The sequence below is a fragment of the Achroia grisella genome, unplaced genomic scaffold, assembly GCF_030625045.1.
Source record: "Achroia grisella isolate CSIRO2021 unplaced genomic scaffold, CSIRO_AGI_Agris_v1 utg660, whole genome shotgun sequence".
Lineage (NCBI taxonomy): Eukaryota > Metazoa > Arthropoda > Insecta > Lepidoptera > Pyralidae > Achroia > Achroia grisella.
This window is the reverse complement of record NW_026712984.1, coordinates 177,111-190,941: the sequence shown is the minus strand read 5'-3', so window position 1 is coordinate 190,941 and position 13,831 is coordinate 177,111. Positions and strand designations below refer to the sequence as shown.

The 13,831-nt window shown below is 32.3% G+C and overlaps 2 protein-coding genes across 2 annotated transcripts in view; both read left to right on the top strand.

Annotated features, from left to right (window-relative positions):
- The window catches only part of LOC131849626 (facilitated trehalose transporter Tret1-like), a 28,999-nt gene extending 22,577 nt beyond the window's left edge, over positions 1 to 6,422 (top strand). Inside the window, exons 5-8 of the mRNA XM_059199736.1 lie at positions 1,808 to 1,940; positions 3,988 to 4,217; positions 4,980 to 5,174; positions 5,925 to 6,422. Of these exons, the coding sequence (XP_059055719.1) occupies positions 1,808 to 1,940; positions 3,988 to 4,217; positions 4,980 to 5,174; positions 5,925 to 6,200 (834 nt within the window). The 3' untranslated portion in view covers positions 6,201 to 6,422. The remainder of the gene's footprint in view (positions 1 to 1,807; positions 1,941 to 3,987; positions 4,218 to 4,979; positions 5,175 to 5,924) is intronic.
- A 1,845-nt stretch (positions 6,423 to 8,267) lies between these two features.
- LOC131849847 (trypsin-1-like) lies at positions 8,268 to 13,099 on the top strand. Its single transcript, XM_059199972.1, has 6 exons — positions 8,268 to 8,358; positions 8,954 to 9,206; positions 9,945 to 10,224; positions 11,497 to 11,664; positions 12,106 to 12,224; positions 12,910 to 13,099. Exons 1-6 carry the CDS (start codon positions 8,268 to 8,270, stop codon positions 13,097 to 13,099), a joined length of 1,101 nt encoding a protein of 366 aa, XP_059055955.1.
- The last annotated feature ends 732 nt before the right edge of the window (positions 13,100 to 13,831 follow it).

Below are 13,831 nucleotides of genomic sequence, written 5' to 3'. Positions count from 1 at the left end.
ATACCCTGTAATTTTTGTCAACACAGTGCTTCACACCATAATACAACTTAACAAAGAAAACTAGTTAAGTAATTTTTTAGTTCATTTATCCTTTAGTAATTTATTTGTATTTGATTTTCAGAGGAGGCCACCAGATTTTATATTTTTATGATAGCAATACTGATTATGAATTATATAGTAAAATAGCATTATTTGCACACAAATTTGTAGAAATTATTCACATATATTTTTTTTAATTATTATTATTTCTCCGGATGTCTCCGGATTTTTTTTTTTTGGAATGGAAACATCTCTATAATTGTTCAATACCGTATAAGTTACACCAGTACTGAAATCATTATAAAGTAGACAATATCCGGCTAAAATAACAACCTAATAGATATAACATAATTAATAAAAAAATTCAAGCTTAGAAAAATACATTTCTTCCTCGAAACTGTACTTACATCCTTTCTTTGTAGCATTTCAATGCATTTAGTTGTATTACGATAATTTAAAAGGTTTCGTCCTCCCAAGTAGACCAGAAAATTTCTAATAGAGAACTTTTTAAAAAAAAACATGGATTCAGTTTTGTCATTACTTCTCGTAAAACTTTCTCTACGTAAAAGCAGTACTCACTCTAAAAACGTATTTTAATAAAAATGTGTATACAATAATTAAGTTTCGAGTCAGGTATACATCTATCAAAAGAGGTACATTATCACCCAAAACAATATTATCTTATCTGTACCCAAATAATATATTTTGACCCTTATGTGGCACGATTTATAATAGGGATTTCTTTTTAATTTTTTCGTTTTTCAAATGAAAATCAGATAACATATACTATTATAGTTATTATAATCTACAGTAAAAACGGTTAATTGTTTGTTCCAAAAAAATAAAAGAGCTTTACTGTAGAAATAATTGAAGTAACTATTGTTTCGGTATATTGGCGAGGTCAAGTAATACACGACACAGGAATACTGTTGACAATGATTAATAATAAAATATGTTTTTCTTTCTCATAACAACGTGGACACATTATTACAGTTTTTCTAGTCATCTGATTTGAAATAAAAACTCTATCTTTGTTACATTCCACGTTGACAAATGACATGGACCTTTTTTATACATTATTGAGATATAACTTTGTGTTGTTATCTACAATACTTCAATGCAATTCAGTACTTAATTATTATTAACTAGCTGTGCCCGCGGATTCATATATTTTAGCCTATTTGTTATTCTGATATATGATCTATATCACTATAAATATGATATATATCACTGTAAAGTTTTATCAAAATCCGTTTAGTAGTTTTTGTGTGAAAGAGTAACAAACATCCATCTATACTCCCATACTTTCGCTTTTATAATATCAGTAAGATTAATAATAAACAATAACTATAATGCTTACAATCATCAAATATAAGAAATATTGTAGCAGTCTGAGCAGCAGCAGATATAATAACTATACAATAACTCTGCTTCTGATAATGTTTGCTTGTGGGAGACTTTATACAAGTCAGCTACGTGGATATCTTTGTCCATCGTATTCAGAAATTCAGCATTGAAATATTCTTTATTTAACATCATCTAGCATCATCTATAATACACATCGCTGGCATGTCGAAATTAAAAAAAAAGTACTTTAAAGAAACTTGAATCCTCTGCAATGACAACTAATGAGTATAGCAAGTGTCAATAGCGACATCTCACGCATGTGACTCCCGTCGTACATGCTGCTCATTGAGGAATCCTGTACCACTCCCGTTACATTGAAAAATAAGTCAAATGAGTTCACATGACCTATTTGAATTGGCAGGAAGCGCGGGCAGCGCTGGCCTGGTTACGGAATACCACAGAAGATGACAAGAACCTAGAGGAGGCAGTACAGCAACTGGAGAGAGAGGAAGAATATTCCAGGTCCGTGAAGAAGAGCAGCTGGAAGGATTTGGGTACGTACATTAACATTATTTAATTAAAATACATTAAATGAAACATTAATTTCTGAGATTTTTTTTATTCACACAACGCCACCTAGACCCAAGATAAGCTAGCTAAGCTTATATTATGGGCACAAGATAACAATAAAAAAATACATAGATATTTTTTTCCGTAAATACATATATATTATACATAGAAAACACCCAGACCGATACTAACAATCATACTCATGAATACAAATATTTGTGCCGTGCGAGGAATCGTACCCGCGACCATCGGAAGACAAGCCGATGTCCTTTACCGCTAGACCACCTAGGCCGTCAAATATAATTATAATAATGTTATATATATTACTTTTAATTTAAAAATAACAGCAACCACAGAGCATTGATTGATAAATCTGTTTTTGTTTTCCAGTATTTACATACTGGCATATAATGATTTGAAATAAGATAAAACAAGAAACCTCTTACGAGTATGCACGATGCTCTCGCATGATTCAAACTCGACTTTAACGCCCTCCTAATACCTGGAATGTGCTTCGCAGTGGATATACGCAATTTTCTAAATTAGCTACAGTACAGATACAGTCAGCATGAAGATATGACATTAAAATATTATACTTCGCAAATATGTTCAAATTTTAAAGTTAAAACTCAAAGTTACCATTAGGGATACGTACGTATATATCCTTCTATTTGTAATAAAACATACGGAAAAAACACAAACAAAATAACATACGAAAGAAAAATAATGTATGTAACAAGAATAAATTGTTTCGTGATCAACACAAATGAAAACGTGACTGTATGGCTTACGTCTTTGCCTTTCCCCAAAAGGTAAAAAAGAAGCCACGAGTAAAAAAAATATTCACGCGATTAAATATTCATTGTCTTTTTAATAATATTGTTACACAAAGTATGGACAATTTTCAAAGTATACTACTACTATTATATAATAGTATAATTTAAAAGTCAAAATGAAAATCATTCATTCATAAAGGACTACTTTGTTTCTTAACAACCAGTTCTGAGTTGAGATGAACTGGCAAGAAACTCAACTAGTATATTTTTTTAATGTTTCATTTAAGACATTATTACTGGCCAGTTACTTACTTAATATGTTTACGAAACTGTATATACATAACATATATGAAACCGGATGATGGTTTCTCATATACAAAACTTGATGACGTAAGCACCGGCTTTGCAGCAAACACGGGATTACAAACCAAATAAATTTCTTTTAAGTCAGACCAGGTAGAAACTGGCTCTTCAAGAAGGATCCTTAAGGTCAACGACTTAAGAAATACTTAGCTAATTAATCATTCGTCCTGAAGGCACCCAACGAAGCTTGCATAATGCATTCGGATTTACCGTACTCTCCAAAAGTTAGTATCGTGTTTCATGCTGGCGGACGATTAATCAGTTTGTAAAGTTATTTTTAGCTTGCACTGGAAGTTTGTAATACAAATGAATATATTATTAGGTATATTTTTGAAGAAAACTACATACATACATCTTCATACATTTACATACAATTTTATATAAGTCCGTATCAAACCTAAAGAAACTTTATATATTACGAATGTAATCTCCTTCGAGTGGTGGATCTAGTGACAGTCTATATTTTTACATTTATACCTATATAATTAGTTTCTATATATCTTTTTTACACTATATTTGTTGTGCTACTATAAAAGCTAAATAAACAATTATTATATTATTATTTTGCTATATCAATATTATGAACTACTTAAACGATTTTCAATATATCTGTGGTACAATTAAAGTAAAAAATAATTAGGTTCAACGAATAAACGTAATATTCTTTGTATAGTTGGCTAAAAGCATAATGCTTATTAGGTATCTTCTTTTTAATATCATAATTACACTCTACCATGTTCTCTTATTATACACTATTGTGTTATATTATTAAAATTTCCGAACATTTCTATATAATGCCAATATATTGTCATCGTGACAAAGTTCTAAAATTACTCTTCTATAGTGCTTTCAACAACACTAATGAGTAATTCAATTATATTCATTGTTACAGTGAAAGACAAAACAATATTCAAAGCCTTCCGGATAGCAATCAACGTGATGCTGCTACAGGAGACCTGTGGCTACCTCGTTGTACTAACTTACGCCGGCTCGATCTTCGAACAGGCATCCGAGTCTATCAACTTAAAACTGAGTCCGAACAAGCAGACGATAGTCATAGGAGCAATACAATTGCTTGGGTCCATCGTCGCCAGCTGTATTGTGGAGCAAACTGGACGAAAGGTAAGTAGAAGTAATTATTTTATTGAAAACTAGTTTACAACCCGAACTTGAATCTTATTTTTTTGGCTATTGATTAAATATAATTAAGGAAAATGGGAGTTGAAATGTTGTATGCAGGTATTGACATTTTTAATGCTTGAAAGTTGAAAGTATTTTATTAGGCTGTGGATAAAATAAAATAAAAGGGTTGTAATGGGTTGTAAGGAGAGATGTAAAGTTGTGTGGAAGTATCGTCATTTTTAAACCTAGACGTTTGAAACTTATTTTTTAGGCTGTTGATTGAATTTTATAGAATTCTGTATGGAAATTTTCATTTTTGAAGTTGGAACAAATAAACTTTTTTATTTAGTTAGATTACTAAATATTTATTTTCATTATTTGGTCAAGGTCAATATTTTACGCGGTCGAAGTCGCGGGAACAGCTAGTCAAAAATAATTTTCTGAACAAAATAAAATTATATAAAAGCACGTATATTATAACTATATAGATAGTACGGATTTACATGAAGGCAGACAATATAGACAATATATTCTCTTTTCATATTCAAACATAGTTCGCCTGCCAGGTTCTAACACATCTTAACAACGCATGAATGATACTATAATATACCAATGATTTGTCCGATATAAAATAAATGTGTTAAGTAATTTTATCATTTCTATAATAGCTGATGAGACAGAAATTCTGCTTGGCATTATATAACGTTGTGTGAATAGTCCAAAGTTTAAAAAAAGTTAAATTGTCATTTGATTTGATTACAGTGGCTGTTGGCTAGTACATCGTTTGCGACCGGCCTGTCAATGCTGGGCCTCGGCGCGTGGTTCTACGTAACTTCCATGTCAGTGTGGTTGCCAGGCTGGTTGCCGGTGCTCGCTATGGGACTATGCATCTTCTCTGATGCGGCCGGCTACCAACCTGTACCATATGTGATTACTTCAGAATTGTTTTCATTTCAAGTGAGTATCTCGTTCATTACTTTATTCATTTATCTCAAATTTTTAACTTAATTCAAAAGAATGCAGGAGGTTTTGAAATGTATTTCTATATGTTACCTCAGAACTTTTACTTTATTTTGATTTTTTTTTATTATTTTAAAGTAGGTGGCGCGTGCTGTTCCATATAAATTTGATCAACATCTGATCAGTACTTTTTATACAGTTAGTTTTTGAGTTGTCTTTAACAACGCAAGTGAAGACAGTATTCACTTGGCCTGTATGTGTTCAGGTCAATTTTTTTTTGTGTAATACATATATAGTAATAGTTTAGATTTATTAATCGAATATAGAATAATCGAAATTGGAACAAAATAAAAAAATAATACCACGTTGTCATTGACTAGGACAGTTTTTTATGTTCTTTTAAATTACTGATAAATTTCTTTAGCTTAGCTTTTATTTATTAAATGATTGATGCAATCGCCTGTCTGACGTCATGCACTGGCGAGTCACCAATGATAACAGGATGAGTTTAAAGTTAGGTTGATTGTGGTACCACCACCATTCTCATGCACCTGGATTTAACCACGATGATTACAAGAGGGCTGCGTAGTAATGAAAACATTACTAACAATCCCTGAAGTATCTTCACAAAATTATTTACGTGGGTAAAGTGATGATTTTGTAAAATCTCCTACGGTAATAAATTTATTAGGGCATTTTGCCCCTTTTTGCATTTTGCCAAATAAATATTATATTTTATTTTTGCAGCATCGCGGTATGGCCACATCTATAATTACGTCATTCACAGCACTCAGTGACTTCCTTCAAACAAAAGCTTACGACCCTCTTCTAAAACTGCTCGGTATACATTGGGTATTCATGATGTTCTCAATTGTATGCTTCCTTGGTACATTTTACACGATAATGTGGGTACCAGAGACTAAAAATAGAAGTGTAGAGGAGATCTACGCACTTTTAGAAGACGGAAGAAAGAAGCAGAAGAACAGGGACGCAGAAGTAGCGAAAGAAGTTAGCAGATTATAAGTAATTACGCTTTGCTCAAAACTAGATATGTTTAGAAATTAGTCTTAATTATGACATGGTCTTGAATAATTGTGAGATTATCCTGATGGCTCTTATTTATATTGTGATAAAGTTTGATATCGTACTAAAAATGACGCGCCATATCATTCCTGAATGTGATATAAATAACGAATTACTTAATTTAGTATTATTGACAAAGGTATTAAAATTATATTTTTAAGAACACTCAACTTACTGTTGTTTTTATTTATTATTCCTGCTATTTTTTTATTACAATGAAAAAGCATATGGTTTATTTGAAGTTGCAATATCCTCAACAGCAGCACTACGTACATCATTTTAATGCTACCTTGTAAGTTAACTACTCTAGTAGCAGATAAACGGTGGAAATGAAATATTGGGAGGAATTTTTTTTTCGGACTACTCTAATGCTGTTGGCCACAGCTGGGTTTTACAGCTTCACCGGACGTTAGGGGGCGAGTGCAGATGGCACTCCAAACCAAACGCGGAAGGACTTATGGAGCGGCTGAAGGCCAGCTCCTGACGGATACGACTTTAGTCTGAGGGCACCACTAGGGGTTCGAACCTCGGCTCAGGCCGTCGTAATTTCGATCCCCGTTTGAATTGGACGGGGGATCGATCAGAGGGGGATGCGTCAGTGCACTCGTGAATGGTAAGTGACGTCAACTCATTAAATCTATACATATAAATAAAATTGGAATGTCTGTTTGTAATATTGAAATAACCATGTTTTACTATATGTATATGAATATAAATACGTGACATAGATCAAAACATTTTTTACTTTACTTAAAAATTTGTCTGTCTGTCTGTTTGTTCCGGCTAATCTCTGAAATGGCTGGACCGATTTTGACGAGGCTTTGTTGGCAGGTAGCTGATGTAATAAGGAGTATCTTAAGCTACTTAAATTTTTGAAAAATAAAGTGCAATTCCACGCGGACGAAGTCGCGGGAACAGCTAGTGCCTCATATTATTAGACGTAAATCTGATAAAAATGAACAAATGTAGTCTTGAAAAGTAGTCATAAGCGTGTGTATATCTGTCTCACGTATTTCAGCCGTCAAACAGATTGTTGTATAAGCTATATATATATTGGATGTATTAAGGCAGTGAAATTACAAGGTACGGAGGAATGACAAGATTTCTATAGATGTCCTATGATAACGTAGTACTATTCATGTACCATATATAAGCGATGGTCATTCCTTACAGTGGTAGAGTGGGTGGTCAGCTTGTTTGTCATTCCAATTTAATGTGTACCTACGAATTTACACCGTAATAAATAATACAAATTGATCTTTAAACCAGCCATACAAATAACTATAGAAATAGAAATCTATCTCTAATCATACAATCAAAAATGTTACTATCAAAAATAAAAAGTCATTATGACGACATGTTCTATTATAAATTAAATTATTAATATAATATATTAACTTATTTTGTTCAATAGTCAGAGAACGACAGTAAGGAAACACGCGCAATATTATTTTACCTATGCCCAACTCAGCAATATTTTAAGCAAAGAGTTTATAAGTTTAATTACCTGTAATATAAATATAAACAGTTGCCTAAAGCAACCACCTTTTTTAAAATATTGTGTGTAAAAAATTACACACAATATTTTGTTAAATATTTAAATTATTGATTTAATGTATTTTTTACACATAATTTATATAGTTTATATAAACTCTAAGTGTGTGAAACTTCATATTCTTCTACTTTAGTATGTTTTGTTCACGTATTAATATATAAATAACATCCTTGAATTGTATACGCTCTAACATTATATTATTCAGTACATATTAGGTAGGCGCCATATTTTCCACGGTTTTTGAAATTCCAAACGTGTTATTACAAACAGCGACCAAAGTTTACACAATTGGTTGAATGAATGTAAATTGTAATGTAATATGTAACTTGAAAGTGAAACACGATATAAAAACACTACAACCATTTATTATCAAAATGTTATAGTTCTTAACAATAGTTGTATATATTACTGATAAGGTTCAAGTATTGGTCGAACATTTCATGACAAAAGCTATGTTACTATATATTATATTATTAAACTTTTGTCTAATATATTTGAATTCCGCATCGCAATATTTCAATACAAATTCAAATGATGCGGTTGGTAAGTTTTTGAGAATACGAGAATAACAAAATTAAATACTTATAACCTAAAAATTATTCAGGATTACTTACCATATACATACATATACTGTCGATGTCTTGGTAAATTATTATAAAGTAGCGTTAATTTCTCTATGGGTAGTTTGATAGTTGTCTATAGGATTGTTTGATAAATTTTAGTACTTTTTCCAACACTAACACTATTCTGCAAATATTTGATTTAAGTATATTATTTGACTTCATTTCATCGTCGTCATACATCGCAATATGTATGACAATGTCATATATTATAAATAAAGGCAAAATGAAAACATTCATTGTTGTATAGAATCAGACGTAGATATTAACTTTTACTTTAGAAAAACTGGTGTACATGTTTGGTTTTGAATTATTCATTTCATAAACAAAAATGTATAAGTTTTGTCACCAGTTCTTCTAAATTACAACTAATAATTAGCCGAATAGAACAGCCACTTTCCCTAACTAACTATCCCTAAGTTCTAAGAAAATTTGGTATTCATAAGTGGCTGTAAAATGTCGTACATAATATTTTATGTCGTATAAATAATTTACATTTTATTTACATGTATTTTAAGTCAACTTCGAAGTGGACATGGAAGACTCGCCACAAATCCAAAGCAGACGTCATCGCAAGCCGAATTTTCGTGTACGTAACGATTACGCAGTCAACTTCGATGATAAGCAGAACCTACGGATACGCGGTGGTAACATAAGTGATACAACTAACTTCCCATACATGGCCGCCATTATCATAAACGGACGACTATGGTGTGCGGGGGCCATTGTGGATCTAAACTGGGTAGTGACGGCAGCTCATTGTCTCAACTAGTGAGTACATTCATCATACTTGAATAACGTGACGACATACTTTCAAGATAACTCCCGCTTTGCGGGGGCAAAAGTATCCCGCTGTTTTTTATAGTAGGTGGGAAACAAGCATACGGCCTATCTTATGGTACGGTTACCAGAGCCTATGGACGCCTGAAATACCAGGGATGGCAATTCCTCATTGCCGACTCTTAAGAAACCTTAATATACCCTTCTTGAAAAACCTCATGTAGTAGTAAATTATAAAATCATCAACTTCCAGTTTTTATCTCAAATCATTTCAGGTTGGTGCAATAAGTTTTAATATATTACTACGGGTTTCCGTTGTAATTATAATAATGTGATAAGAACATGAAAATAATTAAACGACTACACAAACTACCGTGTGTGGTTTAGGACACATCTAAATCCATTCACACTTTGACAACTTGATAATGTTCAAACTAAACTTTAATGAAGCATGGTCAAATAATAAAGAAAGTAATATTTATATTAACAACGAATTACGGCCCAATACAATTATTGTTAGAATTTTTGTCTTTTTGAATGATTGTCTGTACATATGTACGCGTTAATCTCATAACGGGTTAATCGATTTAGATGATAATGTGATATGATAAATAATGTATTATGTAAAGCTAAATTTAAAATTTTGTGAAAGATTCTTACTAATCAGTTTATAAATAAAAAGTTAAATAGTTAGAGAGTCGACTGCACCTAGTAGTTATAACGTTGTAGTGTCCTACATGTGTCTCCAATGAAGTCGCTTGGGAAATATGTGAAGATCCGCGTTGGCAGCACTCGACCACACGAAGGTGGTATCCTGGTGGATGTGGTCGGCGCGGTCAGACATCCCAAGTTCGAGGAAGAACCGGTCCCCCACGCGGACGTGGCTCTACTGAAGTTAGCTGAGAACTTGGAGTTCAGTAAATATGTGAACCTGATCAAAATCTACAACGGCATGAAGGAACCGTTTGCACAGAGCTTCATCGTGGTGTCAGGGTGGGGTGCGACGAGGGTAAGAATTAAAATGATAACTATTTTTTATGGATGATAATGGAAAGGTGGTTGGTAGGCTGTACGCTGGGCACCAGTGAAGGTCCCCATATCAATATATGAGGAGCATGGAGCGTGACGTCCTTTCATTAATTAAATTTAATTTAATATACCAGGAATTAACCGCGGTTATGTTTTGACATAGTACCTATATTGCTAGCAATAGTCCACTAGTTCCCATTACTAATGAACCCCCTTCCCCTATACATATCTTTCAAACTAAATTCGCGATTTGATATGAAAATCGTGCAAAATCCAATACGAGGTTTAGAAGCGGAGAAATAGACAAAACAAATCGCAACTTTACTTTGTACTATTTATGGACTTTGGACGAATTTTTATTACGAGTAAAAATAATATCTGTACAAATAAACATACTCAATTTTGCATATTTATAAATATTCATTTTATTGCGCAAGTTTATGTTACATATTAGTTTTTAGTGACTACATCAGATATACATGTGTATATAGAATAGGAAACATGGAAAAATCTCAGCCATTAAATGTGATTTATTTTCTCTTTATATATTCGTATCCTTGCGTTGCAAATATTCGACAGGCGTCGACCAGTCTGTGTGCTATGGAAAAAACTAAAATATTTATTTTAATGAATAATCAAATCAAATCAAACCAGTTTTGTTGAAAATTTACATAACGATTATGTGAAACCCAAGTGTAGTCCAACTGTTGGGCTTTGCATTAAAAACATCAATGAGACAGTTACGGCGTTTTATTTTTAGGTACCTTTTATTAAGTAGGTACCTATGTCTAATATTATTTAAATATTAACTTAGTTCAACTGCCCCTGACTTACTAATACACATAATATACATATAATGTAACCAGATCAATATGAATAATCATATTTATTATTGCTTATGCGATGCGGAAATTGAACCTGAGATCTTTTAAACACAAAGAATAGGGCTAAATCGTGTTCGCTAGTAAAAAGGAGTCAAGAAGTTCTATGATTTGTAGTATAGAGCTTAAAGAATTATGTTAAACCGTTTTTGCTAATTAAAAGGAGTCAGGAAACTCTATGATTCGTCGTCATGAAATGAGGTAGTTTCTTAATCTGTGAATCTTTAAATTATATATAAGTTGCTTAACCTACTTGAAGGGAAAAGAGGTAATGATGTAAAATGATTAATATTTAGGTATACATAATACAACATAACACACATCATATGTGTTCCGTATATGTATTAAAATAACCAAACAACTTACACCAGGGTTCAGATACCGCTTTCCGAGACCATACCCCGGACCTGCTAAGCGCTCGGTTGAAAGTCCGCACCAGACATTACTGTATCGATGCTTACCAACTGGTCAACGGATTCCAATTTACCGAAGACTTCTTCTGTGCATCACTGAGAAATGGTACCAGAGACGCCTGTCTGGTAAATATTATATTCTTTAGAAAGAAATTAAAGATCAATGTTCCGTTTTGTCCTCTTGGTCATTTGCGGTTTACGTAATATCTGCCTGTGATTATGTCTGTCTGTTTGTTACCGTTTTATGATAACTATCTGAAGGGATCGATATAAAATAATTGAAAATAAATTATATCACGAGCATGGTTATATGCTATATTTTAACTCAAAAAATACCTAATCTGGAAAAGAACGAAAGTTTTGCAGATAAAGTGTTAATAACCAATATTATTGAAAAAAACATTAAAAGAGAAAACATTTGTAACGAAATGAAATATATTCCATTATTTTGAGAATTATTGTTAACATAATAACATCGATAAATAATTTTTATTGATGCCAAAATTAAGGAAACGCCATACCAATCTCTAACATCATTTTATTTTTTTTGCATTTTGTTGCTATTAGTTCGATGCAGGCGCTCCAGCGGTACAACAGAATAGATTGATGGGCATTATGAGTTTTGGTCCTGAGCGCTGCGGACACGAATTCCAACCGGCTGTATTTGTCAAGGCATTTTATTTTAGGTAAATATGTGAATGTATAAATAGATGTAAGACAACATAGATACTAACTATTGCCACTCTCCAGCGGGATGGCTCTTTACTACATAAGTATTTTTTATAGGTTTCACTAAGTAATCAAATATTTAATAACTACTATAATTATGCATTATCTTTATCTGTACACCTACTTTACGTATAATAAAATCGTGACGAGGTAAAAACTATCGGTTTATGTATTTAGGTATCACCAAGGATAAGAAGTTTCATATAACAGCTGGAAGAATTACGCTGAAATTACAGAATATATTCTTAAAATAGAATAATATTTTTTTACAATTTACCACCTATAATTTTAATGATTAACTTATAAATAACGAAGTCACGTGCATAATGAAAACTGTAGTAGGGATAATAATAACTACACTGGACAATTTACACAACAATATCTAGTCCCAATCTATATTAGACAACTGATAGAAATAATTAAATAATTTTTTTTAGTAAATGCTTCTATAATATACGTAGAAAACACACAGACCAATCCAAACTATCATACTCATGAATAATGTTTGAAACGTGCGAGGAAATGAACCCACGACCATCGCTAGTATACGCTTGTAATGCGGCTAAACCCGTAGACTACCAAGGACTTGGTAACTATTTTATATAATATTTTGTAACGTTTCAACATTTTTCTTTGATTCAGGGACTTTGTGAAATCAACTATAGCATCGTACAAAACGACAGCTGATCTAATAGAAGCAATGGAAGAAGTGGAACCAGAACTAAATCCACAGGCAATAACACATCATCCCGATACTGAAGACAAAGCACCCAATGATTTACATGCCGGTGTTGGCGATGATGTCACAAGGCCCGATCATAGACATGATTAAAAAGTTGCGAAGACCATGGACAAGTTAATAAAAAAAAGGGTTAAATCAGAGGTTTCTACATTTATCTATATTCAAATTCAAAATATCTTTATTCATGTAGGTCTATTACAGTCTCTCATGATATGTCAAATGTATCGTCAGTTCGGAATGATTTCGAGATGAGAAGAACTGACAAGAAACTCAGTTCGTATTCTTTTCAAATAAATGTTATACATATTTACAATAATACAGATTCATTTTTAATTTCAAATTTGGGAGAATAGAGTGACCACCAGCATATGCTATTGCAAAGACAAATAGTCTAATCGGTGTTCGTAACCCAAACAGATATACATATGTATATATATAATTATGTAATTTATGTACCTAATGGGAATGGAAAACAAGCGAACTACCCTAATGGTAAGTGTCGCTTATATACATGAACAGCACCAGGGACATCACGTTATCATGTTCCGCAGGGCTAATATGTTATACGGTTATATTTTGTACCCCACCCAGATCTATTTATTATCTACAAAGACTACAACCTTAAGATGGTTTACATATGTAAATAACTGAATAAAATGGATTATATTTACTATAGAGAAATAAGTTTGTTCTGTAATGTAGAGCTGTTCTGTTCTGTAAGTTTGTTCTGTAATGTTGTAACTTGTAACCTTTATGTGTAGTGAAGATACAAATACAATTCTTATCTATAAGTAGATACTCTAGTAATAAGTATCACTTATC